The sequence below is a fragment of the Diaphorina citri genome, unplaced genomic scaffold (genome assembly GCF_000475195.1).
Source record: "Diaphorina citri unplaced genomic scaffold, Diaci psyllid genome assembly version 1.1 scaffold1174, whole genome shotgun sequence".
Classification (NCBI taxonomy): Eukaryota; Metazoa; Arthropoda; class Insecta; order Hemiptera; family Psyllidae; genus Diaphorina; species Diaphorina citri.
The window spans coordinates 23219-38321 of record NW_007378603.1 but is presented as its reverse complement, the minus strand read 5'-3'; the positions used below and the strand labels follow the sequence as shown (position 1 = coordinate 38321).

Sequence of the window (15103 nt, the reverse complement as noted above, 5' to 3'; positions counted from 1 at the left end):
TGCCTGTATGGCGGTACCTATCTACCTACCTATGTAGGTACCTACCTATATAATAATAATAGTGCTTATTTATACTGCTCGCATAGGACTCGAAGGCATAACAAAAGTGAAACTTGAGGAATTTAAAATTTAGTTTGATTTTTTAATGACGATATTGTCTAATTTTATGTTACTGTTATTGTATTGCAACCAAGTCACATCCCTCAATAACTTTCGCTGAAGAAGCAATACCGAATTTATCTATTTTATCATTTATCTATCTGATGAACATTCCATCATCAGTGTGATTTTACAATTTGATTAACATCCAAGACATCGTAGCTATATTGTATACCTATGTATGTATAGGATTTAATTATGTAGGTATTAGGGAAGGCATAACAAAAGTGAAACTTGAGGAATTTAAAATTTAGTTTGATTTTTTAATGACGATATTGTCTAATTTTATGTTACTGTTATCGTATTGCAACCAAGTCACATCCCTCAATAACTTTCGCTGAAGAAGCAATACCGAATTTATCTATTTTATCATTTATCTTTCTGATGAACATTCCATCATCAGTGTGATTTTACAATTTGATTAACATCCAAGATATCGTAGCTATATTGTATACCTATGTATGTATAGGATTTAATTATGTAGGTATTATATAACTATTTTATTCCAAAAATTACGAAATTTTAATGTGGAGTAACTGTCACTCTTCTAGCCAAATAACCCGAATGTGGATGATATATTGCCTACATATCGAGGTAGACAAATAAATTACGAAATTTTAATGTGGAGTAACTGTCACTCTTCTAGCCAAATAACCCGAATGTGTATGATATATTGCCTACATATCGAGGTAGTGGTAGACATTGATATGTAGGCAATACTAGTTATGTACAATTGTACATCACCATAATATTGCCTGAACGCCTGAAACAAAATACTTACTAACTGAAAATTGAAATATTTATCTATTCCTCTTGAGAAGTCTGTACATCACCATAATATTGCCTGAACGCCTGAAACAAAATACTTACTAACTGAAAATCGAAATATTTATCTATTCCTCTTGAGAAGTCCTCAAAATAAGCAGAAAAGTTTTCAAAGCATAGTTTTCAAGTTTTCGTAAAACAGAAAAGAAGTCAGAGGAGAAAATGAAAATATTTGAGTTTGGTGTTAGTTAAGTGGAAGAGGTTATACCTAATTGAAAGCAAGGTAAATAGAACTTTGTAAATTGTAAGACAACGGTAACAGAATTACAGTTGCATTGAAGCTGAAAATGGGTGACAACAACCTTGTCATTGTCACTCTTCCCTAGCTGGTCATCATTATCATTATTATTAATCCACCTGTTTAGTTTTACTAGACTTGGTAACCTAACCTTACAAATTAAAACCCCCAGTCAATCAGTTCCTGTAGCTCCATCAGTAACTTATGGAGTTCCTGATGTTCCAGCTGTATCATATGAAGTACCATCCACTTCTTATGGAACACCAGTTGCACCATCAACATCCTATGAAGTACCATCCAACTGGGAAAATTGAATTTTCAGGGATGACCTGGCCTTTTCTCAATCCTCAGGAATCTGAATTTCCAAGTCAGTATATTCTGAGACATACCGTACCTATACAAGTCAGTATATTCTGAGACATACAGTATCAACATGTGTTGTGAGTACATACATATCTACTTTGGTCATTTTTCTTCATACTCAGAGAAAATTTGGAGCAGTGAGTTGTAATGTGCGTAGATAGAATTTAATGCTATGTGTGTGATCTAGTATGTAACAGCAAGGTACTTTGTGATATATGTGATTATCTATCTACATTATGATATGTGATTTGGTGTAGGTACCTATACTTGGGACACCCGATTCTAAATTGATATTGATGTGGTCTGGTCTAGGGTGTAAGTATGTGTGATTTAGTATGTAACAGCAAGGTACTTTGTGATATATGTGATTATCTATCTACATTATGATATGTGATTTGGTGTAGGTACCTGTACTTAGGACACCCGATTCTAAATTGATATTGATGTGGTCTGGTCTAGGGTGTAAGTGAGTTCTACAGGATGAATCATTCATTATCTTTGAAAAGTTCTTCTGTAAGAATCTTGGACTCCTAAAGACATAGTAATTATTTATATTGTAATTTTTCTGCTGGGATTTTAGAAAAAAAAAAACTTGATGTAGGTTGTGAACATACCTAGATGTTTATATTATTTTCTTTGTCTCAGGTCTCATAATATATGTTAGAGTAGTTTGAGTTTCAACGTCCAAATTCTATCAGGCACGAACATTACCCATCCAGTAGGTATAATGATCAAACTATTTGGGGTAATGTTTTGGATATCAAAAGAAGTTATTTTGTCAATATTTCATAAGTAATTATTATATTTGTGTTTGCCTACATTATCTGGGAGTACCTTACCCCTTACTATCTGTAGAATATCTCTGTGTAAAGAGTAACAGACGAAAGAAGTCTGTCTGTATTGCTGTTATCCAAATTCCATTAGTAGGGATGATTTTGGGAGATATGTATGTATGTATGTATGTAGTATGGGTATTATTAGGGAAATACTGACAATTTGCGAGTTAAAAAAAAAGTCAAATCCTTAAATTGGTGTTTTTAATTATTCAACATGACATCCATTAGATTTCAACACGGATCCCAAGTAGGTACTTGTACTTTATTTATCAGATCATCATATTAACATACCGACCTGGTGGTGAAAGGAGTTTACTTTTGTATGGTGTATGTCATGTTGTATATTAACGGTAGCACCTCGTATGATGTAATATGGACAATAAACATGATATGGTCATATGGATTGGAATTGTGTTGCCGCTTATCATCTCGAATTCTTACTTCACGAACAAGGTTTTAGCTTTCCAGCCTAGTTAGCGTGGAGACTGGAGAGCAGCACGCCTGCCTTGTAAGCGCCAGGTCGATTCCCGTCCGGGGCGAACTTTATCCTAAAAGTGTAAGGTCTCTTCTCGAACCGCTGGATAAACATGATATGGTCATATGGATTGGAATTGTGTTGCCGCTTATCATCTCGAATTCTTACTTCACGAACAAGGTTTTAGCTTTCCAACCTAGTTAGCGTGGAGACTGGAGAGCAGCACGCCTGCCTTGTAAGCGCCAGGTCGCGGGGTCGATTCCCGTCCGGGGCGAACTTTATCCTAAAAGTGTAAGGTCTCTTTTCGAACCGCTGACTTTCTCTATCCTGTCTTCTTTTTCTCTTCACTTTCGGGACGATAAGACCTTAACTCACCACTACACAGTGGTCTGATTAAGGATTCCCTAATACAAGGGGTATTTATTTAATAAATAACCCTTGTAACAACAACAGGTAATAATATATATGAACTTGGTGACTAATCTGGGTTTCTAGGGTGCCCATCTTGAAATCAAAACTTGAACCTTGAAAATCAAAGACTCGTAAAGCTCAGCGTGTGTGCCATGTATCAATAATATATCTAGCAACGACAGGTCTCTTCTATGTATAATTTTATAATCATGGTACCTAATGGACTCTGAATTTTGTCATCTCAGTGATATCAGCAGAGTTTAGTGGAAGGATTTTCATATTGAAGGAGTTCAACTTTACCTGTGTTGGTTTTGAGTGATACATTTTAAGGAGTTCATCTGAAACACAATGAAGTTTCTAGTGGTGAGTGAATTTTTGGATTCAAATATTACCCACTAATTTTGTTTTATTTGGATTACAATATTTCCCACTAATTTTCTCATTTGGAGTGATGTCAGCTTAATCGGAGAAATGTTTTGAGTGCCTGACATTTTCACATTCGAGCCTTTTAAATGTTTTGAGTGCCTGACATTTTCATATTCAAGCCTTTTAAATGTAGGGTGTAGGGGACCTAACTCTCAGTAGACAGCCTGTTTAGTACCTCATTACTGTGTATTGACACCTATAGGAAAGCTCTCCAAGTACAAGTTCCGAGTAAGAAGAGTTCTGGCAAAGGAGTGTGTTGAAACAACTATATAGCTGCCAACAAAGACTTTTCTTCAGAACCACATGAGGTCATGAGCTGCAGTGTCATCATAAATCTGACAACCATCGCATCGGCTGCTGTGATGTCACACAAATTGATGAAACGAATTAATATTATATCTAGCGATCAGCTAGATGTAATGAAGAGGCACATCCAGCACATTCCAAACATATTTCTACAAATGATTGCCTATAATGCTTCAACAGAAGTTACGTCAGGTGTTTTGCCCATGATTTACTGTGACTTTTGACATCATAACATTATGTACTCGTAGACCCCTTTGGTCAGAGGTCATCTTGATATAGTAATATACATACATACATATGTTTGTAATTTGTTAAATATAATTTATATAGCGGTCAGTTCATTATTACAAATATTATGTAGGTACATTCGAAATGTAGGAAAAAAAAGACGTTGATTTGGGTGTGACAATTTGGTCTCTGAAGACTATACCAGAATTATGTAGGTATATATTGCCCATGATTTACTGTGACTTTTGACATCATAACATTATGTACTCGTAGACCCCTTTGGTCAGAGGTCATCTTAATATAGTAATATAGGTACATACATACATACATACATATGTTTGTAGTTTGTTAAATATAATTTATATAGCAGTCAGTTCATTATTACAAATATTATGTAGGTACATTCGAAATGTAGGGAAAAAAAGACGTTGATTTGGGTGTGACAATTTGGTCTCTGAAGACTATGCCAGAATTATGTAGGTATATCTAATGATAGGCCTACATGACTACGGTGGCGGTAAGGTTTGAGAAATGCTGTAGAACAAGATAGTAACAATTTAGGATAGGGACACAATGATAAAGATATAGGTAGATAATAAATAATTTATAAAAACTGGTTAAGCACATGTCACTTGCAATCTATTGCATCCTCCTCATAGGTACATAGTACATAGGTACCGAGTTATACCCAAATTTGATAAATAATAATCACTTTATTACTATGGACACTGAACGGAACTTGGCAAGTTGATATATACTCAACAAATCCGGTTATAGTTCTTACCTAGTTATTATTATTTTAGATAAACATTCAAACTGTAAACATTAAAAAGAAGAACACAAATAGCTTTTACTCTTCACAGTTGGAAAAGCTATTTGTGTAAAAGCTATTTATGTTCTTCTTTTCAAGATGAATCTTCACAAAGTCACGTCAGAATCTATCCATAAGTAAACATTAAATTTGCAGTTGTGAAGAAGGTATGTAGGAACAACCCTAAGCGGAAATTGGTACAACTATTGAGCAAACAATTGGAAATGAGATTTTACAAACTACATAATAATGAAATAGGTACAATACGGTTGTAAAAAATAACAATAAATGTATACCCAAAAGCTTTACAAGAAAGTAGGTACCTACGTACCTACAAAATTACATACATAGGAATTTAGGTGTCTACACTTTTACTTAATAAGAAATTAAGAAAGTTATTTGTAGACAAAATAATGAAGGCCTCAAATGCACAAACAAAAACCTCAATCGAAAATTAATACTTACCTACCTACCAACCACATTTTTTGGTGTCTACATTTTTACTTAATAAGAAATTAAGAAAGTTATTTGTGGACAAAATAATGAAGACCCCAATTATTGCACAATCAAAAATCTCAATTAAAAATTAATACTTACCTACCACATTTTTTCGCTAGAGTGTATTTGTTACACAGTTAAGATTACAATATAGGGAAAAAATTGGGTCGGAAAATTCTCTTTGAGAAGGCACACATGAAAATTTTACCTACATATTTCTACATAAACTAACTTACCTAAATACATACCTACCATTAGAACAAGAACCAAGGAGAAAACATCAGGTAGTAAATTGTCTGGAGAATTTAGAACTTTGGTGATTAACCTGATGAACCTTGATGTCCTTGTCTATGGACAGTGGCGCTACAGTCACCTAACTCTCAGTAGACAGCCTGTTTAGTACCTCATTATCGACACCTATAGGAAAGCTCTCCAAGTACAAGTTCCGAGTAAGAAGAGTTCTGGCAAAGGAGTGTTTTGAAACAACTAGCTGCCAACAAAGACTTTTTTTCAGAACGAACCTAACTCTCAGTAGACAGCCTGTTTAGTACCTCATTACTGTGTATTGACACCTATAGGAAAGCTCTCCAAGTACAAGTTCCGAGTAAAAAGAGTTCTGGCAAAGGAGTGTGTTGAAACAACTAGCTGCCAACAAAGACTTTTCTTCAGAAGGACATGAGCTGCAGTGTCATCATAAATCTGACAACCATCGCATCGGCTGCTATGATGTCACACAAATTGATGAAACGAATTAATATTACTATATCTAGCAATCAGCTAGATGTAATGAAGAGGCACATCCAGCACATTCCAAACATATTTCTACAAATGATTGCCTATAATGCTTCAACAGAAGTTACGTCAGGTGTTTTGCCCATGATTTACTGTGACTTTTGACATCATAACATTATGTACTCGTAGACCCCTTTGGTCAGAGGTCATCTTAATATAGTAATATACATACATACATACATACATATGTTTGTAATTTGTTAAATCCTAAATATATACAGCCCCTTGTGTAACTGACTGACTCACTCACTCACTCATACTAATTCTACCCAAGCACAACCCCGCGAAGCCCCCGGGAGCGCGCAGCGCGACCGTAAACAAGGGAGAGAGCGCGCAGCGCGACCGTAAAGGAGGGAGCGCGAAGCGCGACCCCATGCACAACCCCGCGAAGCCCCCGGGAGCGCGCAGCGCGACCCCATGCACAACCCCGCGAAGCCCCGGGAGCGCGCAGCGCGACCGTATACGCAACTCCGCGTAGCGAACACGCGAAGCCCCCGGGGGGTGGAAGGGGGCGAAGCCCCCCTCCCGAGCACGAAGCGCGAGTATAATTTACATAGCGGTCAGTTCATTATTACAAATATTATGTAGGTAAATTCGAAATGTAGGAAAAAAAAGACGTTGATTTAGGTGTGACAATTTGGTCTCTGAAGACTATACCAGAATTATGTAGGTACATCTAATGATAGGCCTACATAATGATACTGAACCAAATGCAATTTCTTCAAAAAATAGCACAGTTGTTAGCAATTACCTATTTCAAGGTGAAGCAAAATAAAATACATACATGCCAAAGAATGATCCATCAGACAAAATACTTTACATATACCTACTTACATCATAAATTCATAAGATGATATTGAAACCTTTATGACCTTATTACCTATTACTATGTAGTTGAAAGGGTTGCTCCTCAGTCCTCATACTAAGGTCAATGGAAGCCAACCTAGTTACCTTGGAAGGTAGCGCGTCGCACATACCAAAGAATGATCCATCAGACAAAATACTTTACATATACTTACATCATAAATTCATAAGATGATATTGAAACCTTTATTACCTATTATTATGTACTTAGTTGAAAGGGTTGCTCCTCATACTAAGGTCAATGGAAGCCAACCTAGTTACCTTGGAAGGTAGCGCGTCTACATTGTAAGCCCTAGGTTGAAGGTTCGATTTTTCAAACTTTATCCTTAACAGATCGTTTTTGGAACGGCGGAATTTTTCCTATCCTGCGAGTCCTTCTCTTTGCGATTTTAGGACGATAAGACCTTCATCGTTACAGTTAAAAAATATTTTTGGACTGTGTGAAAGAAAATGAATATGAAAAGATAATTTATTTAGTGACTTGGAAAAAATCTTCCTTCTCTATTTTAATGTAACACTGAAGGTGAGCAACATCTAGCGACAATAATATCTGAACGGGTGACCGTCTGGACAAGGTTTATGTCAAAAACTTCTGCTTAACTAGGAGAGCACCTTAGTCTCATGAGGAGATGGTTTAGGTTCAAAAGTATCAAAGTTCAAGCATAACGGCAAGATAACTTTAACCCCAATGTCCAAACTAATAAATACATAGTAAATAACCAAATGATATGGTGAATAAAGTATGGGGGGCTGATAAAGTGTGTAGGAGGGAGGTGGGGTCAGGGATAGTCAACCTATAGGCATTTACCTACTCGTATAGTGGGTTTTATGTAGATATAGTGGGTTGGGCTGTTTTTGGCCGAAGTCTGAATGCATCCAAAAAGCTAAGGTCATAGCCAAAAAAGGTCGACCACGCCGGGATTTGAACCCGGGACCTCTAAAGTAGAAGCATCGGGTAATAGCCACTCGGCCACGGATATCACAAATTTCTTGACCCCGCCGGGAATCGAACCCGGGTCTCTCGCGTGCAAGGCGAGCGCAGTGACCACTACGCCATGGGAGCTGACTCCTGTCTAGTTTTACAGGAAATGGTCAGCCTCTTCTGGTGTTGTAGGTAACACAAGAAACAATTAAGACGAGATAAAACATATCATGTAGGTATCTATGTGCTAATAATCTTTAATCTTGTTTTGTATTATACCTAAAGATCCAAATTAGATTTATTGTGATGTATTTCAATAATTTTAACTTGATTACTTACCTCTAATTGGTAGAGTTGACAACTGACAATACTGTGTAGATACCTATAGGTAGTTCTGTTAGTGCAATTACGAGGAAATCTATTATTACCTATATTACCTACATACTGTCATTTATTGATCTACGTACATAGGTACCTACTTATGGTAATTAGATAATTATCTTGTTATCATGCATTTAAACTTTCAAACATTGAAAACTTTTCATTACCTTATAGGTACTCGAAAAATCAAATAAGTATGTATAGCAATTTGTAATTTGATGAGAAGGGAACTTTGACATCTCCACTAATGAAATAAGTAGGTACTTAATATAAGTAGCAATTTCATGAAAAGGGAAATTTGACATCTCCACTAATCAAATAAGTAGCAATTTGACGAAAAGGGAGTTTTGATATCTCCACTAATCAAATACAGGGTGAGGCGCGGCAATTTCCTTTTTTGAAACGCCCAGTGTACAGCCGCACTTGTAATTAGACAAGTTATGACAAGTTTAGCAAATTAAAAGAAGATGGAAATTTATGTTTCGATTTAGTCCAGTCCTCAAAATTATTTTATCAAATCAGCAGAAAGCATTTTATGTTGAAAGTTATTTTTCAAATGAGTCTAATAGTAACAGTGCAGCGTGCGTTTCGTCTTCATTATGGTGTCCTTCTCGGGGTTTTATGGGGCTACCTAAGGCTGAAGTTTACAAAGATCGTCCGAGGACCCTTGAAGAATTGAAGCACAACATCCGACGAGAAATAGTGTATCGAGAATGGCGTTCGTCATTTGAATGGAGTACTGTTCGAAACAACATAAAGTCAAATTTCCAAAATTTCTTGATGCTAATCCATTAACAGAAGTCAAGAAAGTATCACAGATTTTTTTTAACGACTTTCCAAAAAAGGAAATTGCCGCGCCTCACCCTGTATCTCCAAGTCAATCTTTAAATTCTGAAATCTAAACCATGAATGAAAATATGAAATGAAAACATTCCCATATGGCAAAAGCAATTAGCCATTTCATGAAAAGGGAGTTTTGATATCTCCACTAATCAAATAAGTAGCCATTTCATGAAAAGGGAGTTTTGATATCTCCACTAATCAAATAAGTAGCCATTTCATGAAAAGGGAGTTTTGATATCTCCACTAATCAAATAAGTAGCCATTTCATGAAAAGGGAGTTTTGATATCTCCACTAATCAAATAAGTAGCCATTTCATGAAAAGGGAGTTTTGATATCTCCACTAATCAAATAAGTAGCCATTTCATGAAAAGGGAGTTTTGATATCTCCACTAATCAAATAAGTAGCCATTTCATGAAAAGGGAATTTTGATATCTCCACTAATCAAATAAGTAGCCATTTCATGAAAAGGGAATTTTGATATCTCCACTAATCAAATAAGTAGCCATTTCATGAAAAGGGAATTTTGATATCTCCACTAATCAAATAAGTAGCCATTTCATGAAAAGGGAATTTTGATATCTCCACTAATCAAATAAGTAGCCATTTCATGAAAAGGGAATTTTGATATCTCCACTAATCAAATAAGTAGCCATTTCATGAAAAGGAAATTTTGACATCTTCACTAATCAAATAAGTAGCAATTTCATGAAAAGGGCGTTTTGATATCTACACTTAATGGTGGATGTGCAAAAATTCTATTGCACGGATGTAGTGATTTGCTGAATGACTGTTAATAGTGCATAATTACATACAGGTATGAAAGAATATGATGTATTCACATAGAAATACATATTGAGTTAGACTTATGCATGTACATTGGAAGTAGGTACATTCTGTGATTTATTGTTCTAAATTAGAATGGTAATGAGCTAATAAGTAGGTATGTAGGTACATTTCGGGTGCTACTATTTATGTAATCTATCAATTGATAGATAGGTACATAATTATCAATACTTGAACATTGTGGAATCTCCATTTCAACAAATTCAATTGGGAAATTGATGTAAATGAACTGAAACTTGCAGACTATTGAGAATATGTTTGATAGAAATGTGAGTAGTGAGAGTCCAATATATGGAACAATGAGTCGCATTGGATATTATGAGTAACAATAGTGTTGTATTAAATTAAGAACTTATATAACAAGACGTGAAACAGAAATGGACAATGCATCTCTTCTTCCTATCTGTATGTACGAGTAATGCTGTTTGCCATTACAATGTAGTCTGAATTCTAAATACATCATGCAGTATTGATTTCTGACAAGTTATACCGAGTGTATCATAACATGATGGTAATGCCCACTCTAATTATCTAATTATTCCATACTCTAATTCTAATGCTTGACAGCAGGTGAGTATCTCCGGGTTCTCCAACTTACCATGACTACCTTACAATCTTACAAATAGGTAGATATGCCTGAACTTTACATTATGCTATCTTCTATCATGGTAAGAGTGAATGTGCTTAACTTAATTGCTTAATTTTAATTTGACTAGGTCAAACCGTTAAATTACCTAATAGGACTGGGTCAAAATCTTGTATGATATCACAAATTACGTGTTATAAATTCCGGACATGGAATAAGATGTTATAACCTGATACATTAGGGGGTCAACAAGTCATCACCATTAAGTCTTGTGTCACTACTGTTCGGACATACCATGGGTGCTGTTACCATCAGTTATCTAAAACACGAATAACATTGAGGCCAGTAATATAATTACCATGTGTTATACATGTTAATATCTCATAATATGAGGATGATAATAATGTAACATATCCCGTATCGATGCTTAACCAACAACGCAGCCTATCGACTTTTTTTATAGTTTTTCATCAATTCAATAATATATCTAGCAACGACAGGTCTCTTCTATGTATAATTTTATAATCATGGTACCTAATGGACTCTGAATTTTGTCATCTCTGACCTCTGACAGGGACCAATAGATATAAAGTTACTGACACACCGTGAACGAATGGGTTAACTTACCACTGCATGTAAATCATTTTAAAATCAAAGCCATGCATATTGACTAACCCTTAGTCAAGTATCGGCAAACCCTTAAATCTTGGGTAACCCTTGAGTATTTTACTGAATGAGATTTTGAAATCTCGGCCACTTGACAGATAGGTACGCTATAGCTAGTGCTAGTGATAGTGATTATTTGATATAAGTTAATATATGAGTAGGTAACAACATATTGATTATGTGTAAGTTACCTACCTACCCTACCAGGTAGGTAAATATAAATATTATTGATTATGATTACCAATAACTAACACCAATCGATTTTTTTTAAACCTAATATTAACCCCCAGCCTAGATTAGACAATCCTGATTGTTGTATTTTAGGATATAGGTACAATCATAGTATTAGAGGTGTTACAATGTACAAATAAAAGAAATACCTACCTATTACAGATTTTTCAAACAAAATATGTGAAAGCAAATGGATGAAAACTCAATATTCACTTCGTTTGTTCAAACTAGGGTAAGTGTACCATTTATTCGCCCACCTAAAAAACGTACCATTTATTGGCCCACCTGTACCATACGCCACATAAGTCTGAACTGGATGAACTTTTTCAAAATCCAATTTCATCAAAAGAAAGGGATTAAAGACTGCTATCGCACCAGTGCTATTCAAAAATTGTAGTCATAAAAACAAAAATTAGAAAAATAAATGTGGGCAGGTGGGCCAATAAATGGTACCTACGTTTTTTAGGTGGGCGAATAAATGGTACACTTACCCTATGTGTATAAGGAAAATACTATAAGGGGGGGATGTCCTGATGTTATAATATAAAAGCATATCTAGGTATATGTCACGACACAATAAGGGAAAAAGTTCCATAAAGTCTGCAAGAAAAAAATGTAAGAGAATGTAGGTATGTAGTATTGTAATACCCTATTTAACATGAATGGCCCAGTTATCGAACAAATTATGGATATGTACACGGTACAAAAAATAGTAGCCCAGAATTTATTTTGGCCATATCTTAACGTATAGGTATTTGCTCTAGTTACTGACAAGTTAAGTATTACCTGCGGCGCAATGTAACACATAATTATCATTGGAGGATGGTGGACATTAGGGATAACATTGACGTAATGATTACCAGCTCCTCACAAAGTTGAGATCAGAGGTTCTCTACTTGATCATGACATCATGAGTTTGAATGAAAGAATTGAGGAAGAACAGAAGGAAGTTTTCATGTTTCCCTCATGTCTACTTTTTATAGCCTGAAAAGTAGTGAAAATCTAATGTTAGTCACTCACGCTCAGGCAGTCTGACAGACCTCGGCCTGAACCTTTTCCCACCACACACGTTCCGATTATCTGACAGACTAAAGATTTGAACCAAACTATACCTACCCAGGTACCCAGCAATTCGCACTAGTCACTAGTAAAATGGCTTTATTACGAGTACCTATAGTATAGTATACCTATTGAAGTAGCCCTAGTGTTCTGAAAAATATGTTACCAAGTAGTATGTCCTTAGAAATATTACGTTACCGGTATGTGTGTGTGTGTGTGTGTGTGTGAGAGAGAGATTATAAAAATTGGTCGGCTGCGGAGGACTACATAGGTATTGATGTTTAGTAGAGAGGCACGAGACAGAAATTGTGACGCCAGAAACCGCGACTATCACTACTTGCAAGGAAAATAATAAATTTAGAACATGCCGCCTCTCCGACCACCATTTCTCCTTTCTCTATCACCCAACCTATTCTTTATCTCCCTCTCTTACTTTCCCTTTCACTATCTCTCTCTGCGTTCTTTTTTTTAAAAATGAGAATTTTTGAATAGTGTTCAGCTTTTTAGTCCGTCCTTCCTTTATTATTACAATAGTAATAAAAAGGTATAAGGGACGGACTATTGTATTCGCTTCAGTGTCTGTCACTCTGTCGGTCTGTCCCCATAGAAGGACTTATCCAAACCTGGTCGACCTATATATCAAATTAAAGGTCTTTTTACCAGGAACACGAAAATGGTGGTGCAAATTTTGTCCAGAAAAACCATAAAGCCAAAAAAACTGGTTTTTGGGGGATTTTTTTTCACATTTTCTCACACAAATGAGCTCTGATCTTGAAATTTGTCGCGACGACCTATGAACTCTAAGCGAGAAAGTTTTAGATAACACTTCAGTCATATTTTAAGACCGGTTTTAGCGTCACCTAGGTTAAGCTACGCTGAAGCAAGGCCAATAAATGGATGGGTGACTTGAACCTTATATTGGGAATAAAGGGAGAACGGGCTCTAGTCTTGATTTTAGATCATTACATGAAAGTAAAATCAAAAAATCAAATCAAGAATGATAATAAACTGCATATTAAACAAATTAGGTAGGTACATAGGTACTGATTTTCTCTAATCACGATCGAATAAACTACGGGCTAAAAAATTCCCGGAGGGACGGACCCAGCTTGTTCCTTATAGGTTTTTAATTTATTACATCTTACAGCTTTGTTTTTCTTTTCTCACATGAACGAGAAGGAACATTAATTTCACTGATATTAAAACTCAATATAACGCCATGACTTTTTTTTTCCGGGATAATAATAAAAGATTAATGGTACCTAGGTATTATTTATTTTTATCTTCGTGATAGTATTTTCTATTTTCACATTATGTTGATCGTGAAAATCATTTTGAAGATTTGAACCAAACTATACCTACCCAGGTACCCAGCAATTCGCACTAGTCACTAGTAAAATGGCTTTATTACGAGTACCTATAGTACATATACCTATTGAAGTAGCCCTAGTGTTAATTTTCAATGTTTTTTGTATGATTTCAGGTATTAGCATCCGTGAGTGTGGTAGCATGGGCCAGACCCGAAGCTCCACTAGGTGGTGGGTTCGGTGGTATTCAACTTGATAGTTATGCTGCACCCATCAGTGGAGGAGGAGGTGGTGGCGGCGGTTACCCTAGTGGTCCTGCCCCTCAGTACGGACCCCCTCAGCAAGCCCCTGTCATTCATAAACACGTCTATGTTCATGTCCCCCCTCCAGAGCCCACATACTACGCCCCTAAGAGACCTCAAGCCCCCCTCCCACCCCCACAGAAACATTACAAGATTGTGTTCATCAAGGCACCTACCCCACCACCACCCACTGTACCTGACATCCCAGCTATTGCACCACCCGCTGAACAGAAGACATTGATCTACGTCCTGGTCAAGAAACCTGATGAAGCGCCTCAGATCACCATCCCCACCCCAGCACCAACCCAACCATCCAAACCAGAAGTCTACTTCATCCGATACAAGACTCAGGTAACTAAATATTAGTTCTTATTCTTATTGCTTGAATAGAACTAAAGAGTCCCTTTAACCGTCTGAGATATAGAGTGCTGCAACCTGCGACGTACTTTAGCTTTAGGGTACCTACACTCTACACTCGGTCTCGTGATACCTGTGGGGCTGGTTTACATATCAGTGAAAAGGCGAGGTGACATGAAGGTACCTCACATGTTGGTACGTCCTAGGTGTTTTTTTTTTTTTTTTTTTTTTTTTTTTAGTCTTCAGTTAATCTTTTCAGACCAACTTTGTCTTCATGTATGTTAGACAGTTGGTACTTAGACCATTCAGTACCTGTGGGCAGTCGCATGGTTATTGTAAAGTAATTAGTACCAAAGTTATCCGACCATAGCG

General features: G+C 36.2%; 1 protein-coding gene across 1 annotated transcript; it reads left to right on the top strand.

The window, feature by feature from the left end:
* Positions 1-3545: 3545 nt before the first annotated feature.
* Positions 3546-14725, top strand: LOC103514587 (proline-rich extensin-like protein EPR1; the record flags this gene model as incomplete). The annotated part of the gene is given in 2 exon segments (XM_008479485.3): positions 3546-3670; positions 14249-14725. Coding segments are annotated over 2 exon segments (492 nt in total), but the record flags the coding sequence as incomplete, so codon positions are not given.
* Between the last annotated feature and the right edge of the window lie 378 nt (positions 14726-15103).